Here is a 21,400-nt window from a genome sequence, read left to right as displayed (position 1 = left end):
TAACACTTTTAATTTAGGTTTTCATTTGGTAATAACTTCAACTTTCTTGAAGTGTATTTGAATAAAATTGGCAACCATTTTTTAGTACAAGAAAACGTATACAAATTATAAAATGCATAATTCCTTCTGAAGTTAGTAGCATTCATAAAATTAATTTCATAAATAAAGAAAAATAAAAGTCATTAAGTTCGTAATAGATCGTGGTAAATATACTTGACACCAAAAAAAAATGGCATTAAAATTTAAGTACATTTTTTATAAGCTGAATGAGTTTTTCTTTTCTTATATCAATTACTATTCTTACATAAATTTCAATTCCAAAAATTCTTTAATTTACCTTTACTAGAAATAAATGGCCCACTAAAGGATTAAATTAATATCCCAAATTAAAACTTAATCAGATTTTTTGTTTGATTCCATTCAACAAAGATCACGTTTTTATTTGACAGGTCGGGGACTACAATGGTCCGAGATTTTTCACTTTCACCCCTTTCTCTCCCCAGTACCACCCCCCAAACAGCTTCTAATCGATTAAACAAGGACCCCAGGCGACGGTATCTTAGCAACCACCTGCTCCAGCTAAATTCTTCTCTCTCCAGTTTTCAGATCTTTTTAAACAACATCTGATCCTTCATCAGAGGCAGACACGGCGAGAATCCTTCAAAGATGATGTTGTTTTTGATACTGTGCAGTCATATGACTCTTCTATGTTTACCTTATTTAGTGATGGGACAGGACGATGACAATTATCCGGTTGTCAGGACTGCTAATGGTCAGATCAGGGGGAAAATTTTGAAATTAACGAACGGCTTAGAAGTTGCTGCGTTCCTGGGTATTCCTTTTGCCGAACCGCCTGTTGGTCCTCTGAGATTCAAGGTAGGAGGTCAATAAACTTGCATAAATTTTTTAAAAAAAAAATGATTTATAAACGTGGTCAAAATGTTTTATTAAAAAATTAAAAGATGATATTCAAATTCACGTTTAAAGTTAATAAAATACTTCAGTTTTGACTTTCATTTTGTTTTAAAAATTACAAAGCAGCCAACTTTAATGTTTAAAAAAAATTCATTGTTTGTAAAATTGTGTACTTTAATATTTACTTTTTAGTGTAAAAAATATGAATTAGTCTTGAGGTGATGTGTTGAATGGTTCAAAATTAATAACGCTAACTTCTTTCACACTTTTGATATTTTAAATATTTGATAAAAGTGATGCGGTAAAATTATAACATTTGTTTATTAAACATAGCAGCTATTGATTATCAGAGTTTACTTTTTAGTCTAATAAATATGAATTAGTCTTGTGGAGATGTGTTGAATGGTGACAAAACTACTAGCGCTAATTGGTTTAACACTTTTGATTTAATTTAAATATTTGATAAAAGTGCTGTGGAAAAATTAAAACATTTATTTTTTAAACATAGCAGCTATTGGCTATTAGAGTTTACTTTTTAGTCCAATAAATATGAATTAGTCTTTTGATAATACGTTGAATGGTAACAAAATTAATAATGATAACTTTTCTAACACTTTATATATAATTCAAACATTTGATAAAAGTGCTGCGATAAAATTAAAACATTTGCTTATTAAACATAGCAGCTATTGGTTATCAGAGTTTACTTTTTAGTCTAAGAAATATAAATTATTGTTGTGATGCGTTGAATGGTAACAAAATTAATAATGATATTTTTTTAACATTTTGGATATGACTAAAAAATTGGATAAAAATGCTACGATAATATTAAAATATTTGTTCATTAAACACAGCAGCTATTGGTCATTAGAGTTAACTTTTCATTCTAATAAATATGAATTAGTGTTTTAATGAAATGTAGCAAAATTAGTAATACTAACTTGTCTTATTTAACACTTTGGATGTAATTTGAACATTTGATAAAAGTTCTGTTTAAAATTAAAACATTTGTTTATTAAACATGGCAGCTATTGGTTTTTGAAGTAAATAAAATCATTTAGATACTTAACACACCTTTGTAGATTTTTTTACTAAAAATAAACAACGATATCACAGTTTTAACACTATTTTATTTTTAATATGACTCACTGATCATTGTTTTTTACCTGATATTTTAAAGAAATTCTCTATTTTAAAAAAATAGTAACACAATTAGTTGATACAATAATACAATAGTTCCTTTTTTTTTCTTTCTTCCGAAAACAAAATGTGCTTATCTACCCAGATATATATGCAATATAATGTGTATTTAAATCTGCAATCATACAATTGCGAATTGTTTTCACGAACTGATAAATATTCGATATTTATGTTATTCTCTGTTTCTATAAATCCATATTTATGAATAAGATCTTAAAATGTGTATTAATCCATGTAAATGTGAATAAGATCTTTAAATATCTGTTTAATTGAAACCTTAATCTAACAATGAGCAAAAAAGAAGGGGGGGAAAATCACTTTTTATAACTTTTGATCTAATGATCAGATTTTCACGTACTAGACCTAAATCTTAGGGGTTCGAAGGGATTATCTCAAATATGCTACTTAATTAGTGAATGTGATTTTTTAAGTTACGAAATCAGGCACAAAAACTTACTTTCTCTGAAGTAAACTTGCTTTTCACAGTCAGATGACAAATTTAAATTTTTGCCCCTCAAAATATAGGCTATTACCGCAATCTGGGAAATGCCGTCAAATTAGTTTCGCTAGGAGAGTAGTCCAAAGCTTAGACCCCTTAATGTTAAATTTTCTAATTCCATATTTTGCTATATCTTGGGATTGTTATAAGCAAAAAAGAATTTTTAATAATTGTTCAATATTTTTTATTATTTTATTTAATAATAACCTGAGGTATACAAGTTTTTACGTCATTTCAAAAGAATGCTATTTTATGTTTCACAGCATAAAATTAGAACAAAATTAATCGAATAGTTGTTAGAAATTTAATTTTTAATATACGACTTAATAAAAATTTAATTTTTTATGAACTATTCAGCCGATTTCGTCAAATTTTGTATGTTGACACACGAAATTACTTTCTTTAAAGATGATATAAAAATGGGTATTCTTTCCTATTCAAAGTGTGTTCGACTGTTTTGAAATAAAATAGCAATAAATAATTTTTAAAAATCATTTTAATTAAAAGTTTATAATTTTTAAAACTGGAGTTAATATTGGGCTAGCTATTTTCATAACTGGGTTCACAAAATTTTCTATCCTTTTAAAAAGATCCTCGAAATATATCGAAATACGTTAAAAGTAAAATTAACATTAAGGGTCCAAACTTTGGTCCGCTCTCTTGACCTAACCTTTAGGATCATATATCTACTATAGTTTGAAGGTGAGCCGTAATGACTCAAGGGATAGAGCACTCGCCTCCCAATGAGGTGAACAGGGTTCGAATCTCGGCAGTGGCTGATTGATTCGAATTCCGCACACTGCACTCACCGACCACAGTATGTGATATATCCTCAGTGGAAGACGAATAATGGGTTAGACTGCCCTTGCCATCAGGTTAACCGTGGGAGGTTTTTGTAGTTTCCCTCCCCGTGTAACGAAAATGCGGGCATAGTTCCATCAAAAATCTTCCGCGAAAGCAAATTTCTCCCAATACTTGATCCAGGAGTTCCCTTGTCTTCTGAATGGGGTTCAAAATTACAAGGTTACAGAGTAGAACATTGGTAGCCATAAACCCACAATTAGGTTGGCTGTTCAACGACGGTTATAAAATTAAATATAGTTTCAGGGTCAGAAATCCAAATCTGCCGGGGGAAAATGGTATTTTTATTCAGAGAAAGAACATTATTGTGTCCAATTTTTAACTTAAACTATCGTCTGCATTTAATAATTAGCATAATTGAGAGGTCACTCCCTCGAACCATCAAGATTAAATCCTAGTACGAGAAGATCCACGATCAAAAGTTATTCAGAATGATTTTTCCCCCTTTTCTTTTTCTCTTTTTTTCGCATTACTGTTCAACTTTACACAAACGCACAGTACAAAGCATCGGTCAATTAAGAGGTAAGAAATTAACATTAAATTGAAATGAAGTTAATTATAAGTTTTTATTTTAACCCTTTAGTACTCAAGTTACAATTTTTTAATATTATTTTATGCGCTGGCTTTGGGATCCCCATCATTGATTCAATCAATTTTTTTCCTTCTGTTTTTTAACTATAAACGGGTTGTTGCATCGAAATAAGAAAAGTAGTAATTTAAAATTCCCACAATGTGTGCATGTTTCTCGATTCTATTGTATTTGAAAGAAGAAGAAAAAGCGATGAATCAATTTGCTCGGTTACCATTGCACCCTCACCTACAATTACTTATAATTTTCAAATTCCCATTTAATTTTTGGTTAGCAAAAAACTTGTTAAATACTTTTCACCTAAAACATTATTTTGCTATAGTGTAAAAAGAGTAATATTACGGAATTATTTTATAATTAAGAAACTCCGCTCTTTTAGTTTTAACCCTTAGGATCAGAAATAAATATTACAGATAAATAAATACCTTTAAGTTAAAGATAAAGCCGACCGGGTCATGCAGTGGTCAGGTAGCTGAGCTCACATTAGATTGGACCTAAGTTCGATTCCCGGACGGGGCATGAATGTTCATTCATTCTCTGTATTATTTTCCTTACTGTAGTAGTAACGTTGGCCCACATAATATGGTTCCCCTGAAAGAGTAGCCAACAAATCTGCTCTACTGATACCTGAATGACGAGTATCTATCGGATGGTCATAGAGAGAAAAAGTTAGGAATAAAGGAATATTTCACAGGTAAAAGATTATTTTATATATTTTTTTAAAAAAAATTCTGATCACCACCAAAGAAAATTTGATCTTTTTTGTGAGAAAACTTGATCATGCAATATGATTTTTCTGTGCAATGAGAATGCACAAGCTGACTTTTATTTTTAAATTTAAAAAATAATCATTAAGTTAGTTTAACATGCTTGGAATCTACTCAGCTTCATAGCGATGGGTTCCAGCTTCTCCGGGAAGTAAATGTGGCTAGTGCGCAATTACCAGGATCATTTGTGGAGCTCCAACAACGCCTCCTATAACTGAAAGCCTCCACACGGTGTTTTATAGGTAGTCCGATCAGACCATTGTGAAGGATATCCATTTACCGAACGAGTCATTTAATACAGAATATAGTTAAAATAAGAAAGTGGTAGCAAATATATGACTAAAAATTTATTTTATTTATGAATATTATTGGTTTGCCTTATTCACTTGTCAACTACTACAGATTTAGTTCTCAAATATATAAGATAAATTTCTCTCAATTACTTTTACAAAAGGTTTTGGGTTCATGCGCACAAATGCATACCCTCCAACTGCTACGGAATTTCCGTAGTTTCAGAAATCTTCTTTTCAGACGGTAGCAAAATTAATGTCTTAATATTTGAAAAAAAATAATTTTAGCGTAACTTGTCCACTATTACTTATAAAAGTGCAGGCCATATGGCTAGATTCTTAAGTTCTGATAAAAGTTTTATGAGAGATCCATTTGCTTTAAAAATTTCTACTCTGGTTCGCTACCACTAGAAAAAATTATTTTCAAAATCTTCATAAGTTGGAGGGTATGCAAATGGTTCACTTTTTAAACAGTCTGCGCGGACTACTTATAAAAGACCGTGTGGAGGCTTCTTGATGTAGGAGGTGATGGCTCTAATCATCATTACTCCCCTGTCCTACAATGGGCTGTTACAGGAATGATTTACTTTTTTAACTGAGCGTGCATCATTTATTTAGACAAAAAAACTTTTTAATTGCTAAACAAGAAATTTTACGGTAAGGGTCTCTCTCTCTCTCTCTCTTTTTTCATTATTTTTTTTATAACAATTACAAGGTGAATACAAACATGCAAAAAAGTCTTGGTGTATAACCAAATGACATATTTACATAATTAGCAGCCATCTTTCAGCCATCAAAACCTATTTTTATTGTTCCAGACGTTTGTTCTCTCATCAACTACACCAATCAACCATACCGGCCTTAAATATTTTTAAACAATTCTAATCACTCAAGTCAGCATATCATCCCTTTAGTGGGTCGATATATGAGTACCAAGCATGCTTGGGAACTAAACACTGGGGGTTCCGCGTTCGGCTGACCATCTGGTCCTGCCAGAGCCCAATGTCAAGAAAACTGAGATGGGCACAGTAGGCCTTGGCCCTCTAGGGCTGTCGCGCCACTGAGTTCAGTTTAGTTTAGTCTAATCACTCATGTCGGTAGGTGTTTGAGTTGCATAAAATTCAACACATTTAATAAATTGTAATTGTTTTTTTCGTTCAGATATTTGTTTTCCCTTCATACTCTATCAGAGAATGTTCGTTCAACAGAAGTGACCAGTGTGGCAATTATATATAAACTTAATACGATCGTAAAGTATAAAAACTTAACGCAACCGTAAAGTATTTACACGTAAAGTATTTATTTGAACAATAAATTTTAGTTTTTAGTTTTTTTCCGGGAATAATAAAAATCCATAACTACCAATTGTTTTTAACGGATGCAATTTTTATATTGAATTGCTTCTTCGCCGTGATAAATTTCCTTACAGTGAATTGTTATTGTTGAGAATAGATTAACTCCTCCCGAATATCATCTAATATTGAAATACTTCTTCTACCAGTATTTTCACTTTTCCCGGCGTGAACGTGTTAAGTGATAGTATAATAACAGTAAAAGTAGAACAAAATAATAAGAAAAAAGTATGGTGATAATTAAAATGAACAATGTTTGTTATAAAGAATTAAATACATTGTATTAAAAATGTGCTCATGATAAGGAAGTAAGTAAACTTAATAGCCTGCAACGATTTCATATCAGCCAACTCCTAATTTTTATACATCTAAAGTGGTCTAAAATTTATGTTTCTATTCAATTATTGACTTAATTAATTTAATTTAAAATAATTTTTACCACTGCAGCCTAAAGTATTATTTAAGTGTGTATATTAAATCCTATTAATATTCCATGCACTTAAGCTCTAACATAGTATAAAAATATCCCTGTCTGTAATTGTGATTTTGTGGATTTAAACGATTAACAACCGTTAACGGTCAAATGATAAATTTCTCAAAAGTTGGAGATAAATGAAGCGGGCTCCAAAAGCTCCGTGTCGGGGAACGAACCCATTCTTAAAGAAAAACGTATAGACAGTTTTTCATTTTATTTCATGATGATTAATGATATTGTATCATTATTTTGAAAAATAAGGCACAAGTAAGTGTTTTTTAGATCTTATTGTAATCGCTAATTATTTTGAAAAATTTCAATCGCTGTTTAACGTTTATACGATTAAAAAATCGACTTGGAAAAATCCTCCGATTATCCGACCATTTCGATTTACCGGCATACCTTCAGTTCATAGGTTGTCAGATAATCGGGGTTCTACTACTCCATATAGTTCGTTTATAATTCTTTTATTTCAGTTTAAGGTTAGGGAAATTTAAGTTCGTTTTGTTTCCGCTCTAGATCCGCTGACCGGCCATAGAGTCCCGATTGTGACGTAACTCTGTATCGCTTAATACTTTAATTTTTATTAAACGCATTTTTATTACCTTTTTCATTATTTTGTATTAATTTAGGTTTAAAAAAAGTGGAAAATATTATATTTAGCATTTTTGATAGTTTGTGGTAATTAAATACAGCATGAAACACCACTCTCTTTTTCTGCGATAAATGTAAAATCTTCCAAACACGGTATACTGCCGAACGATAATTTTTTGAATTTGCACTTATTTGTAGTTATTTATATCTAAGAGAAACAGTTACTCATCATCGAAATTTTTTATTTAAAAAATCAATAATTGATAACGGTTTTTTTTTTTTTTAAATTTTCAAGCTACTTTTTTTGGAGTTTGTATTTCAGTACAAATATAATTCCGTTAAACTAACAGATTTCTTTTAGTAACTATTAGACTGTTTTTTAATAATTAAAAAATACTTAGATATATATTTACTTGTACTTAGAGAGCCAGAAAAAATATATAAAAGGTTTTGGTGAAGCAATTGGCAGCCATGTTGTTCCTTAAAATTGCAGTATACTCTTTTTAATTTATTATGTTTTTTAAAATCAGCGGATTAAAGCTGGGCTTTTTTTTGCAGCAAATACACAATTTTAATTACATTTAACCATTCTCCTTCCGGACTCCATGGAAATTTTATTAATTATTTCGAAAATATTTAACGAAGTTCGATTTTTTTTTGTATCGTATGGTTTTTATCAATAGTCTTAAAATTGGGTTATATGTCTCAAGAAGTTGAATTCGCAGGTATGGCACGGCATATATTCTAGATCAGTGGTTTCCAACTGGCGGCTCGAGGGCCGCATCCGCCCCGCGAAGTCTTTTTTTGTGGTCCGCGAACTATCATTTTTTTGCTGACAGTTTTCGTAAAAAATCTATATGGGTTTGAAATACTTTTCTCGTTAATAAAAGCCTAATTTTATCATTTCTGTGAAATTTAACGTACCAACGGTGCAAAAAAATTTATTTCTCAGGTTTTGCATCCAAGAAAATATATTTATTCAAATACAAAAATGGTCGTGTATGTTGCTCTTTTTTTATTTAATTTTTTTTTTTGTATTTTGTGAATATAATTTAGCATGTGCGTATCAGAAATTTTCTCAAAGAACTTCTCCGATTTAACTTTTTGAAAACACTCATTTTGGACGAAAACATTTGCACACTTGTAAATTTTAAATGTAAATATCAGTTCTATGGTGGTTGCAGCAGACAAACCTCAATTTTGTCATTGAACATTTTGTGTGCTACTATGTTAGTTTTAATACCAACCTTTTTAAAGTTTTATATCTTAACAACTAGATATCTGTTGCACATTAATTGTTTAACACATGGGTGCACATTAAAGTTATTGTAGCCCGAATTTTTTAACATGCAATTAAATATTTTTAAAAATCTACTTATTTTAATTAGTAGTTCAATACTTTTATTTTGTACAACTTGATAAAAACCTGACTGTAATATTTAATGTTCCTTTAAACATTAAAGAGACCTATATAAAATTTTGATAAAGTTGCGGCCCGGCATTTGATTTGTGTTTTTAATTGTGGCCCCCGGCCTTATGTAAGTTGGAAACCCCTGTTCTAGATCATAATTGCATAACCATTGTGTATGCATAAACTGAATCGTAATAAATAGTATGCATCATTAATGAATGTTCTGTAATTTTTTTCGCTGAAATAAAAATCTAAAAATTGAGGGGGAAAAATTTCGAGGATGATCATCAGAGAAACATACATTTTAAAAATTACATCACGAAATACTGATGTAATTTTTAAAAAATGAAAATTCTTCTTCATTGTTCATTTAATATATTGTTATTAGAAAATTTTCATTTTTTTAAATTTTATTTATCTTTCTTCGCAAACATTTTAATTAAATAATATCATAAAAATAATGGAAATATTAAATAAATAATGGATTAAATAGATATAAATTTAATGACAGATTCGAAAAGAGTAACTGATTAAAAATGCTCTAATTCTTTGACCCTTTCTTTGCCTAGGGTTTCACAGAATTCCACTTGGAAATCGCTGGTTTAGATAAACGTAGCTAGAAAAAAAGGTTTGCGTAGGATCAAGAAGTGAATGCAACACTTATAGCTATTCCTCTTGAGCATTAGGAGTTCGTTCATTGGATAATTTCTTATCGAATATATTTGTAATTATAAACGTAGAATTTAAGAATTACAAGTTTAATGGCTAATTTCAGTACGTAAAATTTTAAATATCCCACCCCCTTTCGCTCAAAAAAATCGAGTTAAAAATCAAATTAATTTTTGGTAGTAAGCTAAATGAGTTAAAATTAATCTTAACCCCTTGGGGACGGGTGATTCAGAAAAGCATTCGTACAAAATCAGAAACAAGTTGCAATTAAATAAAAAATGGTAACTTAAATGTAGTCGTTGCTAACTTTACAGACTTACTTTGCTTTTATTTTAATTATTGTTAGTTTAATCATATATATAATCAATGATAATTCAAAGTATAACTAAATAGTTTTATTTTGAACAAAGTAATGGTGAATTAAATAAATCAAAAAATTATAACTCCGCCCACAAATAAACTGCTAAAGAAATACTTTGATTACCAGTTTTATCTTCTTACCCTGATTGATACGGTTTTTTGCTGTCACGTATTTGTGACAGTCGGCGCGAAAGGGTTAATCCCAATAAAATGTTAGAAGTGCAAGTTCTGCATGAGTTCAAAACCAAGTACAGTATTTAATATATTTTTTTTAAAATATTGTTAAATACGGGTGTCTTGGTTGCTTGTCCAAGATCAATACTTACAATGAAATAATTGAATTGCAAACAAGTGTATAGTTTCAAAAAAATAAACAAATTTTGAAAAAACATTGTTGTATAAACAGTTTATATATAACTAACATTGTTAAATATGGGTTTCTTGCTTGCTTGTCTAAGGTCAGTGTTAACAACGAATTAATTGAATTACAAACAAGTAGTTATCGTTTTAAAAAGTAGACTAGTTAAAGAAAACGCTGACGTTTAAATGGCTCATATATTACTTATAAATTGTTTAGTTTATATAAGTGATGTATAGATAACAAATATTGCTAAATACGGGAGTTTTGCTTGCTCTTTCAAGATCAATGCTAACAATGAAATAATTGATTTACAAACAAGTATTTATAGTTTTAAAAAATAGACGAATAAAGAAAAACACTGTCATTTAAATGGCTTATACAGTACCGCTCAAAAGTATCAGTACACCTAGAAACTTATAAAAAAATAAGAAAATGCAAAGTGTCATAACTTCTTTAAAAATGATCAAAAATGCTTCTTTAGCTCATTTTGAAGCTTAAAATCTCTACTTTTATGTACTCTAATTATTTTTAATTAATATATTTTGCAACTATGTACAATTACACTCTAAACAATCATAGAAAATTATATTAATTTTTTGTGAAGTTTGACGTGATGTACGGGCATAAAGGGGTTAGATATTGTTAATTTTTATTATACCATTGAAAAATTTGGACCTTTAGCTTTCATTTAAAAAAAAAAATTCCAAAAAAACATGCTTTTTGACGAAGTTATTGTCAAATAAAAAAAAGAGGGTTTTTTTTTCAGAATTTAATGATTTTTCAGCAATTATAATGAATTTCGCACAGGAACTATTTAGGTTCGTCCTCCTACCTTCAGTCTTCGATCCATTAACCAGCATACATCATATGTGGAAAGTCCTTCAAGAGCAGTGGCGAAAAATAGACAAGATAACATTAAAAAAGCTGATTGATCGGATGCCTCGAGTGTGTGCTGCAGTTATAAAAGCGCGGGGAGGATATTTTCTGAGAAAAATGCGAAAAAATAAATTTCAAAATATTAAATTGTAAACGTTGATTCTTATTTCATTATTATATTTTCCAAAAAAAAAGTTAAAATTGTTATAATAAATTATGAAATAATATTATCGAGAAATATTAAATTTTAATTTATTTTAATTAAAAAAATTTCATATCATATTATAATTACACTAAAATTCATTATAATTGCTGAAAAATCATTTAATTCTGAAAAAAAACCTCTTTTTTTTATTTGACAATAATTTCGTCAAAAAACATGTTTTTTGGAATTTTTTTTTAAATGAAAGCTAAAAGTCCAAATTTTTCAATGGTATAATAAAAATTAACAATATCTAACCCCTTTGTGCCCGTACATCGCGTCAAACTTCACAAAAAATTAATACAATTTTCTATGATTGTTTAGAGTGTAATTGTGCATAGTTGCAAAATATATTAATTAAAAACAATTAAAGTACATAAAAGTAGAGATTTTAAGCTTCAAAATGAGCTAAAGCAGAAGCATTTTTGATCATTTTTAAAGAAGTTATGACACTTTGAATTTTGCCATTTTCTTATAAGTTTCTAGGTGTACTGATACTTTTGAGCGGTACTGTATATTTTTTATATACACGCTTTATCTATAACCAATGAGTTAAATAAGGGTGTCTTGCTTGCTTATCCTAGATCAATGCTAACAATTAAATAATTGAATTACAAGAAAACTATCTTACAAACAAGTTTTTGTTCCATATATGCTGTGTCTCTTTAAGCTAGAATATTACCATTGAATTAAAGAATAAATACCTTTCGACTTTCTTTTAATAAAGAAACGTTTGCATTTCTGGAAAAAAGAGAAGAGTATTATCGCTGACAGAACTTTCCGATTGACCTGTTATATTAACCACGTCTGCAAAACAGGTAACAGGAAATAGTGTATTCTTAATAATGCAGTTTTCAAATTAAAAGTTGGTACTCAAAAGGTACAACACATTTTGTTACATAAATATGATCTTTATATTATTCTTAAAAAGACAAAGAAAAAAATGCTACTTATCAAATAATTTAAATTTTAGGTCAAACAAATTGGAATAGTCCAATCAAATAATTAAAATTTTAGGTCAAAAAATTGGAATAGTCCAATCAAATAATTTAAATTTTAGGTCAAAAAAATTGGAACAGTCCAATCAAATAATTTAAATTTTAGATCAAAAAAATTAATTTGGAATCTCCCAATTTCCCAGAAAATTTTCTTTTTATAGTTAAAGGGGTGACAAAATCTATAGTATTGCCTTGTTTATGAAAGTTGTATTGTAATGAATTAGATTTCATAAAATTAAAAGTCTAGTCCTAACAATATTTCTTTTTAAAAATATTAAGTGTATTCATAGTTAAAATAATTTCTGATGAAAAAGAAACAGTAAATTCAAACTGCTATAGTTCTACTACAATAAAGAATCTTAGCGTGAAAGCATAAAAAACAGCAGTTTTGCTTATCTTAATGGAATTATGTGATCTATCTTACATTATTCTATAACGTTTCCAACAGAATGCAAATAAATTTAAGTTATTCCTGAAGACAAGATTTTGTATAAATGACAAGATCTTGTATAATGATATAAATTAAAAACTAACATTTGTCTTATGATATCAAAAATTCTGTAATCATCAAAATATTTACTGGAAAAGTAACGAATTTCAAGCAAGGTCATTTTCTTTCAAGGTTAATATCTCTCATAATCAGTTATATAAAACCAGATTTTATAGGATCTGTAAGACACACTTCTAACCTTGGATAAAATAAAAATTTTTGAAGGCTACCTGCCCTCATTATTAAAATAAAAACACGATAAAAAAAATAATTAAAGTACAGTGATTTGATGCGTTTCGTCTTTTTTTTTTCTAGTTTAGTTTCCATTAAGATAATAGATACCTTTCGTCAAATTAATCAATCACAAGCACGCATATATTATTCGAATTCATTTTTAATGGCCAATTTCTAAAATCACAAGATAAATTTAAGAGGTTTCAGAATAATTTAGTTGTTTTTAAAAGGCTAGTGATAGGTCGGAGTGGACATGGGGCTAGAGTGCAAATGGAATATTTTTGTTATTTATTAAGTTTTTCCCTAAATTTTGAATTTAGTTAAAGCTATGTTACATTTTGATATATAGATATATGATAAAATATTTTTTGGTAATTAGCAGATTAAAAAACGAAGCATTTCTGGGAGCATTAATTTGCGTTTTGATTGCTAATTTAGAATGTTTTTATTCATCATTTTTTTTAATAATTAAGACTTACTGTGTTATGAATGGATATTACTTATTTAAATAGTCACCTTTTATTTGCCATTTTAAATTATTTAACCCATTTAAGTCTACTATTGCAAAGATGCAATATTTTGTTTTGACTTGATAGGCATTGTGTGAAAAAGTGGTAGAACATTTATCCTTTGACTATAATCTGATATTTTATATGAGCTACCGATTAAGTTCTAAAAATTGCACTATAATTTGATTTCAGATTAAAACATTAACCCCTTAACGCACAGATTTCTTGAGAAAAAAAACGGGCAAAAAAAAAAATCACTTTTTTAAGTAAAAAAACCACACTTTAGAACATTCTCTTTTCTTTTGATGCGCAATTTTGATATAATGCGCTTTTGTTCCGTGGAATAAGGCTATGTTCAGAGATGCCAATTGTTCCGGACGTGCAAAAGTAATTAAAAAAAAAAAAACGGTTAATAACTATGAAGTAAATTTTGCAAATATTTAACTATTTTTACTTGCTTTTTAAAAGGTATAGCATGACATAAGTAATCATTCGTTGTCGTAGAACTGAACTGGGTACTGAGGCCTAAATGGTCCTTCTGACATCAGCATACCTGCCAACTCTTCCGGATTTTCCGGAAGATTTTGTTTTCATATTTAAAGTGGTAGTAAATATATACTATTTTTTCTTTTAAAAACTTAATTTTTAAATTATTTTGATCACCACTATTCTTACAAAAGTTAAGCACATATATTAATTTGCGTTACTATCATGGTTGTCAACTTAAGTTTGCTCATATACAACGTATTTGTTTGCTTAAAATTGAAGTTTTAATTCCATTTTAATACCACTGGGAAAAATAATAATGGAAGGGATTAAAAGTTGGCAGGTATGCAGCATAAGTAATGTTATTGTTAAGTGTTGAATTATATAAGCCTACGAATTATTTAGAAATAGTGGTGGATAAATATTTACTAAATTAAATTTATTATATCAAGAATCTTAATTGATAAACTACCACTTTAAAATATTTATTCGCTGTCCGGAGCAAGTTGGCGCCTCTGTGTATTTCATTCTTGAATAAATAAGTATTATAGCTTACAATCCTATGTAAATAATGAATATCAATAAAACGATACCTTTTTTTTTTCTTAGCTTTCACGTTATTTTCAATTTTCGATTATATTCGAGTGTGAAAAATTATAGCAGCATAAAATACAAAGCCTCTCGAATTATCGCGAGTGTGTACAGTTTGGCCTGTTTAGCGCACTCGAATTAACACGAGCGGACAAGTTAAGGGGTTGATTGACGACCCGTTTTACATGAAATAAGCTTTCTAAAACGATTTATTGATAAATTCATGAAATTCAACAGAATGCATGTTTCTAATGTAGCGTACTTGCATTTAAAGTTTTAGCTTACCATGCGGAATAATNTTTATTTATTTTTTACCAAGTCTTCCATATTAAGATATGTTCTTGAAAGAGTCGTCAAAATTAGGTATTTTAGGTAAATTAGATACTTCAAGTTAATCCTGAGCGATATTTGCGTATATTTATATTTGCTTTTTTAATTTCTTTATTATGTTTTTGAAAATAAGTTCCTAAAATTTGTTTTTCTCTGCAGTATGGTGCTCCAGGTCAATAATTTCGATCTAGATTTCTGATTTGCAACATTTAAAGTCTCTTAGGGATAGTAAAAAAGGTAATGTGAAAGAATTGAAAATCAGCCTTTTAATTTTTTATTTTTCCATCTTTTTTGAAAATCATCACTCCTGACACTAAATAAATATATCTTGCCAAATGAACATTAAATTTTTAAACTATGCAGTGTTACTGTATTTAGTGGAATTTTATGGATTTTGATTTAGCTCAAGAAGACGATTCTTTTACTTAATAAGTTTTTGCGCTCCACTGTTAAAACACTGAGTGCCACAATGTGACAATGTTGGCTATCCATGCTCTAAATCAGGGATCGCGAACCAATGGCACGCGACACAATATTTTGGGCACTCCACCGATCACAATTGTTGTTACACTATGAATTGTTATTACACAAATGTTATTACGCTATGAAGCATATGTAACAATTAAATTGAAATTCACAAAAAACAAACAAAATAATGAACAGTTAATAGTAAAAAAATTAAAAATTAATACTAAAAGAACAGTAACCGTAAAAAACAAGCTAACAATAAATAACTAGCAAAAAAAAAATAAACAGTCCTGCTTAAACTAACATCCTACAACATAATATAAGTTATTGGTCATCTAATCTGCAACAACAGAAGTCACACTGATGTTACTTTAAGTTAAATTACATGTATAACTGAGACGTGCATACAAAATGTATTTTTTTTCAATGTAAATAAAGAGTTTTGAGTTGATAGTATTTAGTATTATTATTTTCCCTATAATCACGAAGCCAAAATTATTTGACGGCACGTCTATGACCTCATTAGGCAATTTTTTAGAGAAAATGGCACGTTGGTGTATAAAGGTTCGCCACCCCTGCCCTATGTTATCAAAAATCTTTGAAAAAATTATCCAACGAAGACTCAACGATTATATTCACCTACTCCCAAACCAACAATATGGCTTTAGGAAGCACCTATCAACTACCAAGCAGCTTGTAAACATCCTCGAATACATCAGTAATGCTAAATTTAAACACGAAACCGCCCTTATGCTTATGCTCGACGTTGCCAAGGCCTTCGACCGAGTATGGCATAAGGGACTTATCGTAAAACTACATAAAATGAATATTTCATTAGACCTTATTACTTTGATTAACTCTTTCCTTACTGCTAGAAAGTTCAGAATTAAAATCGACAGCTCGTTCTCAGCTTATAAAAACTTTCAAGCCGGTGTGACCCAAGGTAGTATCCTCGGGCCACTACTATACATCTTATACACAGCTGACTTCCCTATAAATAACGATAATCCAAACGAATTCACGGCCCTATATGCCGACGATACAGCAATTATCACAAAATCTATGAGTCATTTACAAGCCTTCAAATACATGCAAAAGAAGATCTACAATATCGAAAAATGGTGCTCACAATGGAAGATAAATCTACACCCGGATAAGTGCCAAATGATTATTTTCAATAGTAAAAAGAAAGGTAGAACTATTCCTGATATAGTCCTATACAAGCAGATCATTAAACCCACAGGGGGTGCAAAATATCTAGGAGTCACCATCACCTCTAATTTAAGTTGGAAACAACACATAAATAAAATTATTAAAAAAGCGAATGGTGCCTATTGGGCCCTCAACTCTATATTAAACTCGAAGTCATCTTTAGACTTAAAATGCAAGCGCACTGTCTATCTAATGGCAGTTAGGCCAATTTTAACTTATGCCTGCCCAGCCATTAACACTCTAAGTGATCATTTAAAAAATAAACTCTCTATGGCAGAAGGGAAGATTATAAGAAGACTCGTCGGCGCCCCTAAATGCATTAGCAATAATAGTATAAAAAGGGATCTTAAAAATTATGACATCAACGTCTATATAAAAAATTTAAACAAAAATTTCTACGATGAAGCAAAAACCTGTACCACCAGCAATTTTAACTCACTCCTATATATTGAATTAATTGACGACAACACTAAATTCAGCCCAATCACTGCCTTTTTCCTTGGGGATATGATGTTGCCCTAGCACACGAAATACACTCTCGATTTTTGGTGCTAAGCACCCCCTCCTCCCCCCCCATCTCCATTCCACTTCACTACTCCTCATCATCGATTTATTACTACAGATGAATCGATTAATGCCGCTTCGCGGCAGCGCACCGAGATTTATATGATTTCTACCATTCTACCATTCTTCAAACATGTCAATCTAAGCCTTTTCAAAAACTATCAAAATTTGTCAAATATTTGCAAATTTAGTATGTTTACTCAACCGTTTGCCCAGACGGGACCACGAATAAATATTTTCGAGTGATAGTCTTTTAATGTAGGGTTCTTACTTTCCACTATTTCTATATAATTGAAACGATTGTGGTTCACCACTTTGTTATAGTCAAGTAGCGATGAGCTTTTTAAAAAGTTAACAAAATTAACCAAAAATTTTCACATTTTAGCTCGTTGTTTTCTACCGTTACTTAAAATATTTTGACAAATCCGGTGCAGTTCGCATCTCCGGATTTACCTGGTCCTATACTTTTATTTAAATTGTTTGTATAGCGTGGTGGGTATGCCTTCGAAAAATTTAATTGATTGTTTAAAAGGGGAAATACTTAAGAGTAACAGTTACTATCATTTCTTAAATTAAGAAAAACTTCTCTTGGAAATAGAAGCTGGCTTTTATGTGTTTATTTCGATTTGATTGATATAAAAAGAAGGAATAAAATAAAATTCTTACTTTTTCAAACCAAGAAGAAAAATAAAACTGGAATTAAACGAAAAAGTAGGTAATAATTTTCAAAACTACTCTTTCATCAATATTTTTAATGGCACGGTCAAGTAATACTTGACTTGAGTCTGACATAATTTAATTTTTTTGATCTTGATCCAACGAATAAAACAGCTAGAAAAGGAAAAATATAACCATGTTTGATGTTTGATTTGATGGTTTAGGGCGGGAAGAGTTATAACTCTTCTCGCCCAAAAGGAGATCGATGGGCTAAATATCTTTTATTCTTTTTATGGTTCGTTAGATTTCAGTTTTGTCTTTAAATTGCTTGTAGTAACTCTTGTAATGAACAAAATAGTTGTTGACGCAATTATCAGCGGTACTTTTATTACTAAATAATTTAAATTTCGAGACATGCTGTTTTATTTTTCAAAAATTTTCGGTGACAAGTATGCTAAATTATAATTAACGTCGTTATCAATAACAACAACTGCGCGACTTTAACAGCTATGACAAACTCGATTAGAAAGAATATTTAATTCGAAGAATTAATATGTTATTTATTTATTCAGCTAGAATAGAGAAAAAATTGCTGATATTTCTCTTTAGAAGTACTTTAGTAAACTGTAACTTTGGTAGATAGAGGAATTCATCAGATTTTCTTATAGTAGTGTCACCAGCCTTAAATATTCACCGTGGTAAATATAAGAAATTAGCTGCCCTTCCTTCCTTCATGTTTAATTACTAAGACGAAAAGCGCGAAAGAAATAAAACGAAATTTTATATAACTTTAAGTCGCCAATTCAAACTGTGCAAAACATATTCTATTTTTTGTTTAATTCAGTGAAGTAATAATAAGATTATCATTTTTTTCACAGCCACCTGTTCCTAAAGCTCCCTGGGATGAAGTTTTCAATGCAACTTCCTTTGGTCCGTTGTGTTCTCAAAGTAAGCATAGATCTCATTGGGACATCGTCATGGAACCTAACGGACTAAAGGTTCTAAGGAGACTAGGATTGTGGGATTATCAACAAGGAGAAGACTGTCTCAATTTAAATATTTATGTGCCTTTCAAGGTATATATACAGCATTTTTCTTTTAAATTTATTATTTATACAAATAAACGAATAGCACAATTATGTAGTAAAAATTTTTTTAATAAATAAATTTTTTGAATACATATCAACATTTACCACGGATAGAAGGTGCGCCTAAACGTAAAGGTAGTTTAAACTTAATCCAGTGTTATTTATTTCCTCTATTTAATTATTCATTCGTAATCACTATGTATTACAGAGGTTGGACAAAAATATGGAAACACTTCCATGCTATCTTTATGTAAGCAACCTTTCTTTAAGCCTAAAATGTTTTGGAAGAGTTTATACGGCAAAACTCATGACTCAATTTCAAAGAACGTGCTTTAAGCTTCTTAGAGATGATGTCTTATTTATCCAAGGAAAATTCAGAATTGACCAAACAGAGGAGAAGAAGTTAATAACTTCTTTTCAGTTTAAATATCAACAATTTTGAAATCCTTCTATAAGATTTACAGCTATATTCTATAGAAAAAACAGCTTTTGTGTTGGACAATAATATGGAAACATTTCAATATCAACTCTATGTTAACAATCTTTCTTTTTAGCAGCACTTGTTTTAGAAAATTTTATGCGGTAAAACTCATGGCACAATTTGTTAGAAGATGCTTTAAACTACTTAATGATATCATATTTATCCATGGAAAATATGACATTCAGAAGACCAAAAAGACCAAAATGTATTCAGAACGACCGAAATGTGTAGAGGAAGTTAATAACTTCGTCTCAGTATAAATACCAGCAATTTTGAAATCAATCTATGGGATTGACTGCAATATTCTATAGGATGTACAGCTTTTAATTTGGACAGTAATAAATACTAGTGGGCTGCTCCCCCTGCTCGCTAACGCTCGCCAACTCCCGAAAATTGCTACGCAATCTTATATGGTTTGCTTTGCAAACCAAGCTCGCTTCACTCGCTACTAACTTCGGTACATTGCAAATCCATAAAATTCTAAGAATTCAAGACAATCATTCAAATCCATGTAACAACTTTTTTTTTAAAAAAAATTACATCTTTTAAGTAAATACTGAGTCATTAAAATAAATTTGAATTCATATAAATGACATGTAATTCGTTAAACCTATTAGAAATGTGCTATAGTATGAAGTCTTAAAGCGTAACAGCACGACTGAGACTCATTTTTCAATGAATAACTAATAACAATAATAAAACAAATGAATTCGCGATATAAATCAGAAATCGTCAAATAAATTCGTAATATATAAATTCGTGCAAAAAAGCGCTTTCGACAAAATACTAAAATAGAGATCTATCGACAAAGACTACTCACTTCTGCCTAGCTTAATAGTATGAGATTGCCGCAGTTGATAGGGTGAATTTCGGTTTGGTGAGAATGCTCTCTCTAGTTATTTCAGTTTCCGTTTTTAAAAGCGCTATATGTTGAGCCAAATCAGCTAGATTCGGCATGCGACATTTTTAGTGGCAATCATTGGTCGATTTTCTAGCGTTGCCATTCGGGGAGTTGTAATGAGGCTTTTTTTTGTCACCGTGTAAGAGAAATATATATATAGATGGTAACATTTCCGCATAAACTCTGTGTAAAAAAAAAAAAAAAAATTTAGCGCAGAAACTGTTTTGGAAGATTTTACACGGTAAAACTCTTGGCACAATTTCAAAGAAGATGTTTTGAGTTTCTTATAATTGGTGCCATATTTACCCATGAAAAATTCAGATCCACCAAAATGAGGTGAAGAAGTTAATAAGTTCTTTACAGTTTTAATGCCAGCAATTTTGAAATCATTCTATAGGATTGCAATGTTTATATTAGATTGATTTTTTTAATTATCGTGCTATTAAAAAAGGAAAGAAGCTTTTAACTTTCTACACTCGTTTTGGTCGATTCAAATCTAGTATGGGTCAAAATAACCCAATTTCCAAGAATTTCAAACATCGTCTTTCAAATTGTGGCAGCAGTTTTGCCGTGTAAAATCTTCCAAAACCTTTGCTGCTGGAAGAAAAATTCTTTACATAGAGTTAGTATGGAAGCAGTTATATATTTTTGACCAATCCCAGAGCATTACCAGTGTTTTTAAAAATTGGGTGCTTGTATTTTGATTTAATATAACTTTCCGTTTAAAAACTAAAATTTAGATTTTAATTTTAAGGTAAGTACGAGGGTTGCTATTTATATTTCTGGCCTAATAATGAAAAAACAAATATGTAGGATCGAAATTGGTTTTATTGTTTTTCAAAATATTCTCCATGATGATCAATACACTTTTGCATGCGTTTGAACCAATTTTCAAAGCACTTTTTCCAGTCCGATTGAGGTAACTCCAAAACATGCGTTTTGAATGCATCAACCGCTTCTTCGGGGGTCG

At 30.0% G+C, this 21,400-nt stretch overlaps 1 protein-coding gene across 4 annotated transcripts in view; it reads left to right on the top strand.

The window, feature by feature from the left end:
* Nucleotides 1–537: 537 nt before the first annotated feature.
* The window catches only part of LOC107451072 (pyrethroid hydrolase Ces2e), a 52,885-nt gene continuing 32,022 nt past the window's right edge, over nt 538–21,400 (top strand). For 3 of the 4 annotated variants that reach the window (XM_071185092.1, XM_071185093.1, XM_071185091.1), the window contains exons 1-2: nt 540–876; nt 18,839–19,036. In XM_071185092.1, coding sequence (XP_071041193.1) covers nt 667–876; nt 18,839–19,036 — 408 coding nt within the window. In that variant the 5' untranslated portion in view covers nt 540–666. Of the gene's footprint in view, nt 877–18,838; nt 19,037–21,400 lie in introns of all 4 variants that reach the window. The other variant, XM_071185094.1, reaches the window with a different exon arrangement.

Source organism: Parasteatoda tepidariorum, chromosome 9 (genome assembly GCF_043381705.1).
Source record: "Parasteatoda tepidariorum isolate YZ-2023 chromosome 9, CAS_Ptep_4.0, whole genome shotgun sequence".
Taxonomy (NCBI): Eukaryota; Metazoa; Arthropoda; class Arachnida; order Araneae; family Theridiidae; genus Parasteatoda; species Parasteatoda tepidariorum.
This window is presented reverse-complemented; position numbering and strand designations above follow the sequence as displayed.